Here is an 18,039-nt window from a genome sequence, read left to right on the forward strand (position 1 = left end):
CTAAAAGAAACCCCTCCCCAATTGTCTACCTTAACAAACCCCATACCCCTCACTATTGAATTTTCCCTGTTTTTTGCATTTTCTTAATAAAGTTTATTTTGCACCCCACCTGTGTGGTAATTGCTCCCCAAGATCCCATTACCTGCTGGCAGGGACACCCTAAAGTGGCCATCAATGCAAACTTATGACCTTTTAGATCGTAAACTCTTCAGGGCAGGGACCATGTCCTTATTATGTTTGTACACAGCTGAGCACAATAGGGTAGAGCCTCTGGGTGCCACACAATTCAAATACATTATAATACTACTAATAAAGTAAGGCCTCTTTACACTGACAAAGAGGTGTGAAAACTCTTTAATGTAAATGAGAATCAGGTTCAGTATTTGGTTGGTCAAAAGGCTCAACATATAGCAAGTAATTGTGATGCAGGGTTGAGAAATCCAAATTAAAGTCTAATCTCAAGTTCCTACATTTTTGGATTTGTATGTGAGGCTGGAATTGCAGATTTGATACTCTTGGTCTCAACTGGAGGTTGTAGAGTACAACACTGTATATCTGCTCATATGATGATATTGTATAAGAATTTCAAAGGCAACTGTGTCACAGTATGATGTACCTGTAACTTGTGTACACAGAAAACAGGGGGGAAAAGGCTGGATCTGAAGGAATGAATGATAGCCATGGTCACTGAATTATTATGGTTCAAATCAATGTATTTGCAACCAAGATGCTAGAGTAATTCAAAATACATGAGATTTTGTGCTGAAGAAAATAATATATTTTTAAGAATTAAACAATTCTGAACATTCATTCTTTAGGTACAATTATGCAATCAATGTGTGCAGTCTGAAGTCAGATATGGAAACTCTTCCTTATGGGGATTTGACTGAAGTAAGTCTCATTATGCAATCTACTAAAATATTGGCACATATTATGGAGACCTGTTAAACTCTCCATAGTAAAAAGTTGACAATAGAGTCCCATTATGTCCAATTTTCAACCCACTTTCACTCCAATTTACACCCCCCCTAAAAAAATTCATATTCCACACCAAATCCCAGGCTAGATTTTTTTTTCTGGACATTTGTTTTAAAGTTTTAGAGAAATGGGGATTTCAAAATATTTTTTAAAAACTTATTTCTAGTTCTATGGTTTCACAAAAGAAATTTTACAAACATGAACTGAATGTAAATCATGCAGCGTAGTCTTTCTAAGATTGCAGAGAAGCTGAATACATCTTGGTAGTGTGATTATCCCAAAACCCAAAGCTTAGGGTCCCACTCTCCTAGGAGTAAAAAAAAAAATCTAATTGAGCCACATCAAACTGCCAAGCTCCTATCCAGCTTCTTCCAACAGCTCCAAAGTAGTTCTGTGTTGTCAATTCAAAAATCTGCAACATACTGAAAACCGAAAAAGTGGGGGCAGCATAAAATATTTTTATTTATTAAACTTTTTCTTTTTTTTTTTAATAATAAACCAAACAAGTTCTAGGTGCCAACATATAAAACACTTACAAAAGTATTATACATCACAAAAAAGAAAATACCCTACAGTACTCATATTCCCACATATTAACTGCACTATTCCTAGCACACAAATTTTATGGCCCATATGAAAGCAGAAAAGAGACACAGAGGACAGGGAAAGATTACAGATTTATCTCTCACCTCCTTTCATCCAGACCAGCATAAAATAAATGAATTTAATATAAAAATACAGGGGCCACTGTATTCTTTGTATTATTCATATTTGCTTAAATAAAACCCTGTATTTTTAATGTTTAAATGAAGCTGCCATAGAATTTCCAGTCTGTGACACCAGAGTGCTTCTGCACAATCCAGAGATCCAGTTTGCCACAGAGTATACAGGGTGATGAGCAGCAGTAATAGCCTAATCTATCTGCTACCATTATATGCATACATATTCCTACTACCTGGGTGAGGAGCACTCTCAACTATCAACCATGCTAACCAGGTGTTGCTCTTGCAGCCTAAACTAAAGCCTGCTGAAGTCAATTGAAAAACTCACCTTGACCTCATCAGGATTTGAATCTGGCCCTAATCTTCAAGAAAACCTCAATGCACATAAAATAATGTTATGATGCTGCTTAAAGAAAAGAAAAGAAAAGAAATAAAAACCCAAGTGACATCTATTTTTTATTAAATGAAAAAAAATCAAAGTTGTGTTATAGGAGAAATGTCTGTTTTACATAAACATTCTTAACACAGCTGTTATAACCCTAAAAAGCATCCTCCAGCAGAAAAAGGATGACTGATAATTCATTGTATGTATTTATTTTACAAATTTCTACTGTGATAGCACTATAATTCAATGCAATAACACCCACCTCTTCAAATACTTTCAATATTTTGTCTGTGTGGTTTCTAGACTTCCTGTACTGGATCTGTTACCAAGGCTAAAAGATATCTTCTTTGTAGAACATTCTCAGAGCACAGTGGCCCCAAAAATATTACAATTCACCTGTTACTGTTTGTCAGCTATCCTGTCAAGCATTATTTGTTAGTGGGCCTTAGAGTCCAATTTTACTTTCTTTTTGTGTTGTGTTCATCAATTGCAGGTCACATTTGTGACAGATTATTCCCAAAATGGGTGAGAATTTACTACTCAGCGCCTTTCGTAACATATCTCTTGTACACTGTCCTCTGGAGATGAAGTTGTACATAAATATCTGTGCACCTAGCTCTCAAGTCCTGTAAGGAAAATGGGTTCATGTCCTCACAGACAAGGAAACAAAGACATACTAGCTGAATGAACATAGAAGGGTTCACGCCAGGTCTTTAAATATACAAAGAAACCATTATCTTCTGGAAACAGATTTGGGAGAATGGTAGTATTCCCTGAGCTGTTTCACTGCAGAGACAATGTTCCTGTGCATCTCCATAATTACTGTTTGCCAGTCATTTATAACTGATTCCTGACTCAACTGTGTAAACTGAAGTCAGTGGAGCTATACCAAGTTACAGCAATTGAGACTCTGATCCTGAATGCTTAGATCCATATCTCTCAACTGGTGAGTTGCAACACCCAGGAGGGTCATAGAAAGCAATTAGGAGGGTCACAAGGCATTGAAATTTTTATTACAATCTAAAACAAAGAAAATCTCTCATCCCTACTTGCTATACACCTTTACACTTCAAGGTCAAGTATTCACTGTCAACCTCCTGAAATACACACACAAATATATTATATAAGCTTATAGCTGATATTTAAAAATAAAACTTACTTTTATCAAAAATGTAAGGGGCTTGTGAAAATTAACTTCAAACAAGGGGTTGCCAACCTGGAAAAGTTAAGAAATAAGGTTTAGATAACACAGATTTCCTTTCTGCAATGAAAGCTTCCCGTCTTATCTCTCTTTTGTCAGTCACTTTTCTAAAGTGTTCTTGTTTTGGTCCATAAAACTAATACTGATAGTATTGATGATCAAAAAATTGTAATCGTTTAACTGATGGATTTTGCATTTTCTTCTGTTTGCTTGCTATTTGGGAACAGATCGTGAAATTTTCAAATGTATTCATTATTTGAAATTAGTCACAATTGTCTTGGTCTGCAAATTACGGTTTGCAGTCTTATCTGCAGATTCAAAATACAAATTGCAAATATTACAAAAACGGCACAAATTGTGAATTGTGTGTTCAACAGATATAGCATACTCAACTTATCAATTAGCCAATCAGCATGGATTTCAAGTTGTATAACTGATTAATATTCACAGTTTACACTGTTCTGATTAGTCACAGACGTGATCCCAACAGGGAACAGAAACAGTACCACCTGACCTCATTCACCTTCTCCTCCTTCTTCGGCTCTGAACCGCTTGACACCTTAAAAATCTCTCTTATAAGCTGCTGAAGAAAATTTCTTTATATGTATGTCTTAGTGGGACTCACATGATTGCACCTTGCACTTGTATTTCAGGGTTAAGAAAGGCATAGGTTCAAGTTCCACATCAAGATTTGGGTTCACACTAACATTAATGCTCTCATGTAGTGTTGAGGGTAGAGTATTGTTAAAGGTAGGAACCAAAAGATCTTACCGCGTTATAGGTGAAACCGTGTTATACAGAACTTGCTTTGATCCGCAAGAGTGTGCGGCCCTGCCCCCCCTGGAGCACTGCTTTACCGTGTTATATCCAAATTCGTGTTATATCGGGTCGCATTATATCAAGGTAGAGGTGTATTACCAATAAACTCATGCAGTGATCTTTTCCCATTTAAAGATAGGTGAAAGAGGTCTCAACCTCTCTGGAGGCCAGAAGCAAAGAATCAGCTTAGCTCGTGCTGTTTATGCCAACAGAGACATTTACTTGTTGGATGACCCCCTATCAGCAGTCGATGCACATGTTGGAAAATACATTTTTGAGAAATGCATAAAAGAGGCCCTTAAAGGAAAAACAGTAGTTCTTGTAACTCATCAACTACAGGTAATTAAAACAATTAATATTATTAATGCAATAATTATAAATGTGAAGTATATTTGAAGCATATATATGTATAAGTATACATGTAAAATAATATCACAAACAAAACAATGTAAGCAAAACTGTACTTAATAAAGGAGACAATTTCTTTCTATTTTTAGTATGTTGGAGATTGTATGGTAAGTGTTCTTTTGGGGACAACATGGGACAGCCTGATAATTAATGTTTAGGTCCAGGTGCTAAGTTCAGGCTCTAACACAGACTTCTTCAATGACCTTAGGCAGGTCTGCTATAAAGATCATCAGTGAAATAGTTAAGTCATTTTAAATGTGATCCTTAGGTTTCATGGTTAATATCTTGCTGAGATGAATATGGCTTAGAGTTATTATTTTAGGTTGTCTGGACTCATGCAGACAACTCTGCATGGGTTTACATTCATTACATAATTTCAAGGTTTTCTTTGCAATCAAAAGGATTGGAAATATCTTTTTTTTTTTTTAATTAAAGCTTAGATTCTGAAGAAGGGAGTGCATTCTACGACAAATTCTGCAGCCGTGGAATGGTGGAATACACAGGACACTGACTGTAGGAACCAATTAACTGGTGTTTAGATGTCTCTAAAATCTGGGGATATAGGTGCTTTCATAGGTAATTAAGTAGTCTCTCACAGTTAGTTCCTTTTGCAGAAGGTTAAATAATTCAACTATTGCTATCAATAAGACAAAATTGCTATTTGATTGTAGTTTTGGCTCTCTCTCTTCAGGTTAAAATTATTATTTTAATTTTTAAATATGTGCAAGGCACTCAACTGCTATGATGATGGGAGTAGATATATAAATAGATGTTTCTTTTTTAGACTCCACCTCAGTTTCCATTTCTGGAGAACATTCTAGGAGTGAGGACAATTTAATCAACTGCATCCAGTTCTTCATTTTACACTTGTTAGCACTGGACATAGGGACCCCTCTTTAATCACTTTATAGAGTTATATGGAGATACACCTATCTCATAGAACTGGAAGGGTCCCTGAAAGGTCATTGAGTCCAGCCCCCTGCCTTCACTAGCAGAACTAAGTACTGATTTTATCCCAGATCCTTACGTGGCCCCCTCAAGGACTGAGCTTACAACCCTGGGTTGAGCACACCAATGCTCAAATCACTGAGCTATCCCTCCTCCCTAGTTTGAACTACCTTATGGGAAAAATCATAATAAAATATAGGATATTGGTAGTTAGTTTATTGGGAGCTCTAGTTTCCCACTGGAGATTAGCATTAGTAACTTATAATAATGGAAAAAGCATTAAATAGCCTCTCCCTTTCAATTGACTCTTTGTTGCATTAAGTTAATAGCCATTAAAAACTAACCCCCATATCCTATATTTGGAACTTACACTTTTGTGGTATACATAATGCCCAGGTACAAGAAAGTTAAGCTGTAAATCAGCATGAATGAGCCAGAAGCTACAAAACTTAAAGTTGAAACATACTTGAGCAGCAGTCTCCATGGACTTGATCCAAAGTGCATGGAAGCCACCGGGAGTCTTTCCATTGACCTCAGATCAGGCCCCATGTCTGTGACCTTGATTTTTCCCCAAGTGTCAGAATACCAGTCTCAATGCATATAGCAATAGGGTCTCAGACACTTACATCTTGATTTTCAGATGCAGTATATATATAGATCCCACCAATTTCAAATGGAGCATTGGGTGCTCAGAAAAAAACACGTCCTAAAAGCAAAGAGAATGCTCACCAGTCCCCTTCCCTGGGTGGGTCTCTCCCATTGCTCAGACAGGTTAAAATAGTTTCCTTTGCTGATATTCTCTTCCTTTGAGCCCTTGCACTCCCTCAGCCAGGTCTAGCTAGCTATTTCCTTTATTCTCTAAACTTAATCTCAACCTGTCCAGCTGTTCAGGAATTTGACTGATTTTTTTTTGATAGAACATGCTGAGTCATCAAAACCAATCCTTTCAATGAGAAGGTTTCTCAGGTCCAGGACTGAATTTCTGGTCACAACACTAGATACACACTGTAATAGGATGTGGTCAACCCAGAGCAGCCATTGTGGGCCATGTATGGTGGTGCTGCAGACTCTCTCTCCTTCCCCGAGGTAGGGCTCGTCAGCCCTCCACACACAGGTCAGTGCTGGAGATGTGGCTTAGGCCTACAGACAAGTCACAAACCAGCTTACAAAATTCCAAACTTCTAAAAGCCCCAAACAAACAAAATGTTCTTTCCCCTCCACACAGGCGCCTCCTCCACTTGTTTTCTAGTCTCTCTTTAAGGATTTGTCTATACAGCATATGGCAGCATGCCTCCCATTGCAAGTTGACAGACTTAGCATTATGGGGGTTATGCTAACAACTCTATAACTAGTTATGAGGACAGCACTTTAAAATTGCAGCTTGGGCTGGAGCTCAGGCTCCAAAGCCTACTTACTCCCCACACTGGAGTCTTCAGAGCCCAAACTGCAATAATCTATACAATTATTTTTAGCACAGTAGCATGAGTCCAAGTCTGTCCAGCTCTGGGAGGCTAGCTTCTGCAGGCTGTACGGATATAGCGAAAGGCCATGTCTACACTACAAAGTTAATTTGACTTCATGTAAGTCAACACTGACCCTCCGATTTAAGCAAGTCAATCTTTCATGTCCACACTATGCTCATTGTGTCAGCGGACTGCATCCTCACTAGCAGGGCTTGTATCGACACACAGAGCACTGCACTGTGGATAGCTATCCCACAGTGCACCTAGCTGAGTGGAATTTAGGGTTGGGCTTGCAATGTCTTATGGGACCAAACATTGGCGTGGGTGGTTATGGAAACATGGCGTTAGCCTCCCATTATGCACTTACCTGCCTCCCTCTCTGAAATCAGTAGGAAACCATCAATTGCACCTTCTTCCGTAAGCCTGGGTTACCCGCGCAGATGCACGATAAGCATGGACCCCGCTCAGCTGTACACTATTGTTGTGAGCATTACGAACACCTCGCGCTTTATCCTGCAGTATTTACACATCCAATACAGGAGCTGCCATACAGAACAATGTGATGACACACAAGCAGCCCTGCTGGAAGACACAGAGTGGAGCAATTTGCAGTTGCTGGTGACAGTCACGCATCACCTTGACATGGTTGAGTGCTGTTTCTGGGCCCAGGAAACAAGCACTGACTGGTGAGACTGCATCATTGTGCAGCTACGGGATAACAAGCAGTGGCTGCAGAACTTTCGAAGGCGTAAGGCCACTTTCCAGGAACTGGAGCTTTCCCCAGCCCTGAAGCGCAGCATACTAAAATGAGAGCTGCTCTGACAGTGGAGAAGTGAGTGGCAATAGCTCTATGGAAGCTTGCAACGCCAGACTGCTACCGGTCAGTGGGACACCAATTTGAAGTGGGTAAATCTACCGGGGGATCTGTTGTGATCCAAGTTTGCAAGGCCATCAACATATTTCTGCTAAGAAGGGTAGTGACTCTGGGAAACATGCAGGACACAGTGGATGGTTTTGCCATGATGGGGTTTCCTAACTGTGGTGGGGTGATAGATGGAACATATATCCCTATCTTAGCAACAGACCACCTTGCCAAAGAGTAAATAAACCGAAAGGGGTACTTCTCAATGGTGTTCCAAGCGTTGGTGGATCACAGGGGCCATTTCACCAACATCCACGTGGGATGATCTGGAAAGGTGCATGATGTGCGTGTTTTTAGGAACTCCAGTCTGTTCAGAAAGCTGCAAGCAGGGACTTTCTTTCCAAACTGCAAAATAACCACTGGTGATGTTGAAATGCCAATCGTGATCCTCGAAGACCCTGCCTACCTCTTGCTCCCGTGGCTCATGAAGCTGTACATAAGCAGCCTGGACAGCAGTAAGGACTGGTTTGACCATAGGCTGAGCAAGTGCAGAATGGTGGTGGAATGTGCGTTTGGACGTTTAAAAGGTCACTGGCACCGTTTGCTGACTAGATTAGATTTCAATGAAAGCAATATCCCCATTGTTACTGCTGCCTGCTGTGTGAGTCATAATATCTGTGAAACAAAAGGAGAAAAGTTTCTGCTGGGAAGGAAGGTTGAGGCAGATCGCTTGGCAGCCAGTTTTGACTAGCCAGATACCAGGCAAGTAAGAAGAGAACATCGAGGGGCTCTACGTCTCTATGAGCCTTTGAAAGCCAGCAATGAGCCAGAGTAATGTGACACTTGTCTGTGTTGTTTCTTACCAAACTGTTTCCTCCATCGCATTTTCTTCCCTGTAAACTCAACCTGCACCAACCATGGAGATTGAATGAATAAAGAGCCTTTTCTCCTCAATCAGTTAAGTTTTATTATGCTTACAAACACACAGAGACAGCAAAGAAAAGTAAAATAAGCTGGGGCAAAAGTGCTGATAAAACAGTGGGGGAAGAAACAAGAAAAGCTTGCTTACAGATGCACTGCAATAACTATCAAAGGTGTGAGAATGTGCACCTTCTGGTCCTTGTACCCTGCCCTGGTGTTGAGTGCAAGCGATACTGAACTTCGTCCCCTCTCCATTGGACATTTTGGGGGAGGAGGATGTAGAACTGGGCGATGATGGCAACAGGTTCAGCATAGGCTGCAGAGGGACCCTAGCATCCAGCTGCCTTTCCTGAACTGCAGCCAGACGCCTCAACATGTCTGACTGCTTCTTCATAATCCACAGCATCTCTTCCTCTATGGCATGCTTTTGTTCCCTGCATGCTCTCCTGTCCTCCCTGTCCATATCCAGGTTCTCAGACAATGTAATCCTCCATGCTCTGAGCTCCACGTGGTCACTCTCAGAGGCACGCATTAACTCATTGAATATGTCCTCCCAAATCTTCTTTTTCTACCTTCCAATCTGGGAAAGTCATGTCCCAGTGTGGAGGATGCGCCAACGGACAAGGTTTCAGCTGCAAGGAATGCAAAACACAAGGGTAGCATGCATACGTGGTTTCTGGTGCAAGGTTAATTTTTGTATAAAAAACCCCACCCCTCAATACACTTCACTGCAAGTCACAACGTAATCACAACTGCTGGCTATTGCAAGAGTTGGTTTGCTGCTCCAGCCATGGTAAGGCCACAAGGCATGGGTGAGAGGTCTTGTGCTACTGCTTTTCTGAAGACATCCTTGGGATCACAGGTTGTAACTTGAGAAAAGTTCCCTTTCCCCCAGCAACCTGGATGATCTTGAGGGCAGGCACCAGTGTAAAGCCCCCCAAATAGTTTTTTTTTTTTTTTTTTTTAACTAAAGCGGCATTGGGTTGGAAGGGGGAAAGGGAGACAAACAGGAAGCCGTCACCCCCCCCTTTTTTTTTTCAATGCTGCTTGCAATACAGTGATCCCTTCCAACCACAACCATGGCACGTCTGGGAAAATGTGGTTGTGTGACCCAGATTTCACCAAATGGGGGGCAGATTACTTGTTGAATTGTTTGTGCTATAAGGGTTGGCATTGAAAACTTCCCCCCGTTTCCCCTAGGTGACCCTATGCAATATCACTCTCCTGAGGGTAACAGAGGTGGCAAGCATCTGGGTACAGACCTGGTCCTTATGCTGCAATGCTGTGTGCTGCAATGATGCCCACAGAGTTAATAGTGGAGTGGCGCCAGAAAGTGTCCTACTGTGGTGGACGAAAAAAGCAGCCTCTTCCCAGAAACTTTCTGAAAAGGATTGCAGAGTACCTCCATGAAAGCTTCCTAAAGATCTTCATGGAGGATTCCCGGGCTATCCCTTTGCACATAAACAGTCTTGTTGGGAGATCACCCTCTGCATAGATGGAGTGGCCACCGATACCCACTACACCTAATTTTTTGTCCAGATTAAACATAAAAAATAATAGCATGTAACGCCTACAGTTTGATTGGAAATGTGTACTCACCAGAGGTGCCTTCCCCGGCATCATGGTCTGCTGGCAACTGGCCCTTTGAAGGGATGGGCTCCAGGGTTAAAAACAGTTCTTGACTGTCAGGGAGAATGGATGCTCTTCCTGTCTGCCTCATATTCTCCTCCTCCTCCTCTTCCTTGTAACAATGACCTCCTCGTTGTTGCTCAAGGTCACCAAGTGCTTCCGGGAGGTATCCATGGCGCGTTTTGGGGTAGTTGTGGGGTTGCCACTGAGAATCACATGCAGCTCCTCATAAAAGCAGCTTGTCTGTGGGGCAGAACCAGAATGACTGTTCGCCTCCCTTGTCTTCTGGTATGCTTGCCAAAGCTCCTTTATTTTCATACTGTACTGCTGCATGTCCCTGGTGTATCCCTTTTCCCCATGCCCTGTGCAATCTTGGCATAAATTTCAGCATTTCTTCTGCTGGATCGGAGCTCTGCCTGCACAGACTCTTCTCTCCACACCACAATAAGCTCCGCCACCTCCTGTGTACTCCATGCTGAAGCATGTTTGTGGCCTTGAGTCTCCACGATCAGCTGTGCTGGCAAGCTTGCCACGTTGATCAAACAGGAAATGAAAATTCAAAAGTTCCCAGGGCTTTAACAGGGGAGTAGCCATTTCCTATGTACCTGGTTGATGTGCAGTTGAAAGTGCTCTCCAGAGTGGTCACAGCGGAGCACTGTGGGATACCTCCTGGACAGGGTGGATTTGATTTAACTAGATTTATTTAAATCATGATTTAAATCACTAGTCAGGAAGACTCAATTTAATCATAGATTTCTACATAAAAGTGCATTTTTGTTGGTTCTCATAAACTTAATACATATTCTTCACAACTCAGAGATAGATGGTTTCATTTTTAGAAGGTACCCACTATACATTTTTAAAGTGATTTATTTTGAAAACTTTTTAGATTAGTTTTACAGTGATATCAAAAATTTTTCATTTACCAAAGGTAATTGAAGCAGATAGTTATGAAGTCATTGGGAGGTGAACTATCTCCAATTCAACAGGTTAATCGTTAATATTTGGAGGATTTTCTTGACATGCTGTATTAGGAGGAGAATATTACCAGACAGACATTTAAATTGTTTAATTTAACTAAAACAACAATGTTATGTATTCTGGATTATTTTCTTCAACAGCAAACACATAATATTTTAACAAAACAAGCATATGCATTTTTTAATTTAGTTAAACATTCAAGTTTTTTAAAATCAGTTTTGTTTTTGTTAAAATTGTTTTTAACTAAAATAGTTAAATGACATTTAAAAAAGAAAACAAAAATTAACTGTGTCAGCCAGGTCAACATAAGAAACTTAAAATATTGGCGTCTGCAGCTAATTCAGTCATATTCACCTTCATTTTCCTGTTTGTTCATTATTTGGAAAAGAAAAACAAGCTTTCCTGCTTTTTCAAGTCCCAAACAATTTCTCAATTTGGAATGAATTAGTCCAAAGGAAGAAAATATTCTTTTTACACCGGCAAAAGAACCTACTGCTGTTAAAGTGAGATTATCACTTCAACAGTCTCTGACTCCAAGTGCTTACGTGACATCTACCAGTTCACTGGTGGGACTTTCTTTAAAACAACATCAGCAAACATATATTTCTTGAATGGTTCACCCTTATCTCTGAAGTTTATCATAGTTGGCATTATGGAGGGATTATTCCTGGATGTCCATGTCATAGCCAACTCCTCTTCTGCAGCAGTTATGGTTTGGGTACCGAATATTGAGACTATCTGAAAGAAAATGAGCTGGAGATAGTGCTTGTCCCATTCATTTTTTTAATGCTTGTAATTTAACTCTCTTTGCATATTTCTCTTTTAAGATCTTACTGAGTTCCTTCCAAATTTCAACAGCGTCAGCAATAAAACAACTATTTCCCTGCATTTTGTTCAAGACTACAGAAATAGGCTTCAGGATACTCAGCATGTGTTCAACATTTCTCGTAAGCCCAACGTTGAGAACTTTGGCTAAGACAGTGCCATCTATTTTTTCACGATTTTGTTCACAAATTGTCATCAGATTAGATCAGTTCTTGATATAGTGCTCAAAATAGTCCACTACTGAGTTCCACTGCACGTCTTGTGGGAGAGTTAGCTTGATTTCTCCCACTTTTTTCAGAGCAGCTGCTGTAAAGTGGTTGTTATGAAAGTATTTTGCAATTTCAACAACATTAGCCTTCATTTCTGGAACACCGAAGTTTCTGGCTAGGAGGTGCCTCAAATGAGCACTGCAACCGTATGTTATTAGCTTGGGACTCTCTTCACGCTCTTCTAAATTTCTTCTCATCTTGGATACATTTGCAGCATTGTCTGTGACCAAGCTGCGTACTAGACATTTGAATTTTTTTCCCACAGTTTGTTATAGCTTTTACTGCTTCTTCTTATAAGTATTCTGCTGTGTGTGCACTTTCTGACGTATCAATTGTTTCTGTAAGGAAGACGTTCCCTTCTTCTGTTGTCAGACACGCACATACAACAGGATCATTGTGGACATTGCTCCACCCATCAGGACTCAGGTTAACAATTTCACCTTCTAGACCTTTTGCACACTGCTCAATTTCTCTTTTCTACACTTTATTCAGCAATTTGCCTGCGACATCTGACTGTATCCTGGTCTTAACAACTGAACCACGTTAACGAAGTGTGTGTTCTCAATCATACAGAAAGAAGAGTTTGTTGCATAAACCAAAACGGGCAATTTTTTCATCAATTACCTCTTTTTGTAATCTGCTGGTTCTTATCACAAACTTATCTATGATTGTTTCTGGATGATGGAGATTTTTTATTCTTTTTGCTACAGGTGATATACTGTGGGTATGTCATATACATGATGTGACTGAAACATTAACACTGGCAGATAACTCTGAAACTATAGAAAATGAGGTGATCACGAAGGTGGATAGTCTTCAGAATCCTGTATCTTGAGGATGGATTGTCCTAAACAAAATAAGTCAATGCAGTTAATTATGATTACCATACTGCTCATTTAGTATTACTCATTATATTTAGTATTACTCACTGACATTCAGTACCAGTTTATAGGTGAAATTGTAATAGAAAGATCTGCCTATTTCCGCTATTTATTTTTTATCACAACTGCATCTAAAATTACAGAACCATAGAGTAACAATTATATTTTTTGCTCAAACATGAGAATTCAAGAATAGTTCAGAAGGAAGACAGGCAGTATGAAAGAAGTTTGAAATAAAAAAGTTTACCAATCTGAAGATCCTGCATGTTCAGACATGTTCCTTTCATCATCTTCAACGCAGCTTCCTCCTGAGAAGGAACACTTCTCATGATGTCATTTCATTCAGGCAATCAGGCCTTGCATTTCTTTGTTGTACTGTTTTCCGTGCTTGGGGCGGCAAAAACCATAGAGCCGCTTCTGACAGGAACCCAGCTTGCTCCCTGTGATTACCCCCCCAACTGAGCTTTCTTAGTCCTTTTAAGAGGCCGAGCTGTTTCATGCTATCACTTGACCCCAATTAATCTAGCTCCCTCAGTCTGGCTGAACAGGGCTAAGGTGACCATACATCCCGTTTTGGCTGGGCCAGTCCCTTTTTTAAGCCTTGTCCTGGCTGTCCCAACTTTATTTTGGCAAAACTGTGTATTTCTCGCATTTGCTCATGCCAACTGAGGAATGCGTGGGTGGGAAGGGAGATGAGTGGCAACACCAGCCCTGCACGAGAGGGAGGGCTCGGGAGAGAGGCTCTCCGTGGGCAGGCGGCAGGGGGTCTTGGGCTAGCCCCTCATGCAGCGGGTAGAAAGGGGCCTCAGGCCAAACCGGGTAGAGGGGGGCACTGGCAGCAGGGGGGCTCGGGCAGAGGACACGGGCACGGGAGTTCAGGCCAGCTCTGCATGTAGGCAGAATGCAGTGGGGCTCAGGCCAGCCTCACACTTGGGAGAGAAAGGGAGGCCTCAGGCCGGCCCTATTGGCAGCAGGCAGGTGGAGGGCGGGGGTCTCAGGTTGGCCCAGTGTCCTGTTTTCCCTTTGGGAAAATACTGTCATCCTAAACAGGGCTGACTACCCGCAGGCCTTTTGGCCCCTAAGGGGCAGGCCACCCTGCTAGAGCCATGCACCTAAGCATACCTAATAACCTGGTGGTTAGGGCATCCTTCTAGGATGTGGGCAACACAGGTGCAAGTCCCTGCTCTGTCTGATTCAGGCCAGAGACTTGAACCTGAATCTCTCATGTCCTCACTGAGAGCCTTTGCTAGTCGGTGTTCCGGAAACAGACACAAAACTTCAAAAGCTCTTGGGTTTGTCCCAGTGCAGAAAAGAATAAGCATTTGAAATCTTGAATTGTTTTTTGCAGGGCAGGAAAAACTTTTCCCTCCCAGCTCTACCTCCAGGCGTACCAGACATACAGTACAAAGGCTTGTGTTTGAGCAGACATCTCTCTGCAGTCTAAAGTACTGTGCTTCAAGCCCCTCCTCCTTCCATTATCAAAGTAGGGAAATAACTCCCTTCTGAAAGTCATAATTTTCAATAAATCTTAATTAAAGCACAGATGTCCTTGTTCAGCATTAGCGTCTTTATACTGGAATGCATTTCTCATAGCTTCCTAATGGCAAATATGTCTCAGGAGTTGTTTTTTTGTTTGATCTAATACACCCATTTCATTTTTCACTTTTGTTGTTGTTGTTGCTAGTAATATAAAAGCAATGTACCAGCAGGTGGCACAGAAGCAACATTTTATACTGCCTTGAAGCAAAATCTGGAGGAGAATGTCCTACACTAATGGAAGACATTAGCATAGCATGTAGTAAATGCCAAAATCTAAATTAATGCAACATTAAGGTTGGTCTGATAAAAGAAAAGAAGAATCCAGAAAATGCAAAATGTGAGGTTCCTACAGCAATGTTAACTTGGCCACTCTGCCCATGCTGCATATTTGTATTTAAAATTTAACAACATAAATAGAACTGTAAAAAAACAAGAAGAAAAAAACCTACATTTGTATACCTTAGGTGATTTGACATTGTTGTAGAAGTCTTTGCTTTGCTTGATTTTTTAAAAACTTTTTATTTTAGCAGGCATCCTTCATAATACATTAATATAGCTGGCCTCATTTATAGAATCATAGAAGATTAGGGTTAGAAGAGACCTCAGGAGGTCATCCAGTCCAACCCCCTTCTCAACGCAGGACCAACACCAACTAAATCATCCCAGCCAGGGCTTTGTCAAGCTGGGCCTTAAAAACCTCTAAGGAAGGAGAGTCCACCACCTCCCTAGGTAACCCATTCCAGTGCTTCACCGCCCTCCAACTGAAACAGTTTTTCCTAATATCCAGCCTAAACCTCCCTCACTGCAACTTGGGACCATTGCTCCTTGTTCTGTCATCTGCTATCACTGAGAACAGTTGACCTCCATCCTCTTTGGAACCCCCCTTCACGTAGTTGAAGGCTGCTATCAAATCTCCTCGTCATTCTTCTCTTCTGCAGACTTAACACGCCCAGTTCCCTCAACCTCTCCTCGTAAGTTGTGTGTTCCAACCCCCAGATCATTTGTGTTGCCCTCCACTGGATTCTCTTCAATTTGTCCACATCCTTTCTGTAGTGGGGTCCCCAAAACTGGATGCAATACTCCAGATGTGGCCTGGATCTGACGAAGTGGGTATTCATCCACAAAAGCTCATGCTCCAAAACGTCTGTTAGTCTATAAGGTACCACAGGATTCTTTGCATCTGTAACTAGGTTGCCTCCCCCATTCATTAAGGATCCCACATGTTCCCTGACCTTTTTCTTGTTGCTAACATACCTGTAGAAACCCTTCTTGTTACCTTTCAAATCCCTTGCTAGCTGCAACTCCAGTTGTTTTTTGGCCTTCCTGATTACAACCCTGCATGCTCAAGCAATATTTTTATGCTCCTTTCTAGTCATCTGTCCAAGTTTCCACTTCTTGTAAGCTTCCGTTTTGTGTTTAAGCTCAACAAAGATTTCACTGTTAAGCCAAGCTGGTCGCCTGCCATATTTGCTATTCTTTCTGGACACTGTGATGGTTTGTTCCTGCACCCTCAATAAGGCTTCTTTAAAATACAGCCAGCTTTCTTGGACTCCTTTCCCCCTCATATTAGCCTCCCAGGAGTTCCTGTCCATCAGTTCCCTAAGAGAGTCAAAGTCTACTTTTCTGAAGTCCAGGGTCTGTATTTTGCTACTCTCCTTTCTTCCTTTTGTCAGGATCTTGAACTCAGCCTCTCATGGTCACTGCTGCCCAGGTTGCCACCCACGTCTACTTCCTCTACCAATTCTACCCTGTTTGTAAGCAGCAGGTCAAGAGGAAAATGGCCCCTGGTTGGTTCCTCCAGTAATTGCACCAGGAAGTTGTCCCCAACACTCTCCAAAAACTTCCTGGCTTGTCTGTGCACTGCTGTATTGCTCTCCCAGCAGATGTCAGGGTGATTGAAGTCCCCATTAGAACCAGGGCCTGTGTTCTTATCTTCCTAAATTATTTCCTAAAGAAAAAAAACTATGTGGTGATGGTGAAAATGCACCAGAGCATACTTCCAGAACTGAACTCATACGTTGCACTTATCTGGAGCTGAGAAAAACTGTACTATTGCCTCTTTGAAATCAACTGAGGTTGGCTGGAGCAAGGACTTGCTTATACAATCTAGAATGCTCTCACGGTTGGGGCGGGGGGGCGAGATTCTGTACCAAAAGGCTAAAAATTCTATGTGGCTGTTCTGGTGCCACAGTGGCCTCTGTTGGGTGAAAGGCAGAACTGCAGCACTTCTTAGGCAGAATATTTTTTCTGCAGGAAAAAAAAATCTGCGCCGAACATCAATTCTGCACATATATAGTGGTGCAAAATTCTCCCAGGAGTAATAGTAACCTACTTCAAATTTCTCAGGTTCTTTAGGTCCCAGTACATTGTGGGGCACAAAACCTCAGAGCTCAGATCTGAACTGAATGTATAAAGTAATGATCAAATATTGACATGTATTTTGGAGAGAGAGTAATGGGCCTGCCAAGTGGCAAGAAGTACAATTTGATAGAAAAGGCTGAGGAAAGGTGATTGTTGAAGTTAATTTTCTAAGAGACTCATGGGGCAAAACTAATCCCCAGCATCCAAGGAGGGGAAGAAGAATACTCTCATCAAGGCAATGAAATTACAGTGGAGCCAGAGTCGCTCCATGAAGCCCATATGGTGAAGAGAACTCGCAGAGGCATGGTGCATCCCTCTGCAGTTTGAACATCCCCCCATGCCTCTAGTGCAGCAGCCACACGAGTTTTGCTGCTGTACCTGTACCAGTGAAAGCAGGATTTGCCCTTTATGTGCAGAACCGTGACACTAATAACTTGAGGAGATTTGGTTCAGATTTGTCAGAGACAGAATAAATAGAAATCCAATTAGTAAATGAAGTGCATCAGACCTGCCCTGGCCCCTGCTCTGCACTGCCATTCAGTTGGCCTAAAGAGGTTGGAAAGAAAACATAAGCAGTCAGCTTGGAAACCCTCTGGCAAGGAGAAATTCTTGGGTGGTGTAGAGACACCATAGCCAGTTGTTATGTTACCTCTCTTCAGGAACTTACAGAGGGGACGTGATGAGGTCATGCCAAGAAGGGTGTGAGACCAGAATGTCACTGTGTTCTGACAATCTCCAATTGATATATCAGATCCTTGGAATCATAGCTAGTCCTTAGGCTCCACTAACTATACAGGATCCAGCACAGAACCAGCCCCAGGGTTATAGAAAGTGCCCTTTTCACAGT

The 18,039-nt window shown here is 41.5% G+C and overlaps 1 protein-coding gene across 1 annotated transcript in view; it reads left to right on the forward strand.

The window, feature by feature from the left end:
- Positions 1 to 18,039, forward strand: part of LOC116828661 (ATP-binding cassette sub-family C member 12) — a 74,508-nt gene that overhangs the window by 39,266 nt on the left and 17,203 nt on the right. The window contains exons 12-13 of the mRNA XM_075073837.1: positions 819 to 891; positions 4,241 to 4,444. Coding sequence (XP_074929938.1) covers positions 819 to 891; positions 4,241 to 4,444 — 277 coding nt within the window. The remainder of the gene's footprint in view (positions 1 to 818; positions 892 to 4,240; positions 4,445 to 18,039) is intronic.

This window comes from Chelonoidis abingdonii, chromosome 19 (genome assembly GCF_003597395.2).
Source record: "Chelonoidis abingdonii isolate Lonesome George chromosome 19, CheloAbing_2.0, whole genome shotgun sequence".
Taxonomy (NCBI): Eukaryota; Metazoa; Chordata; order Testudines; family Testudinidae; genus Chelonoidis; species Chelonoidis abingdonii.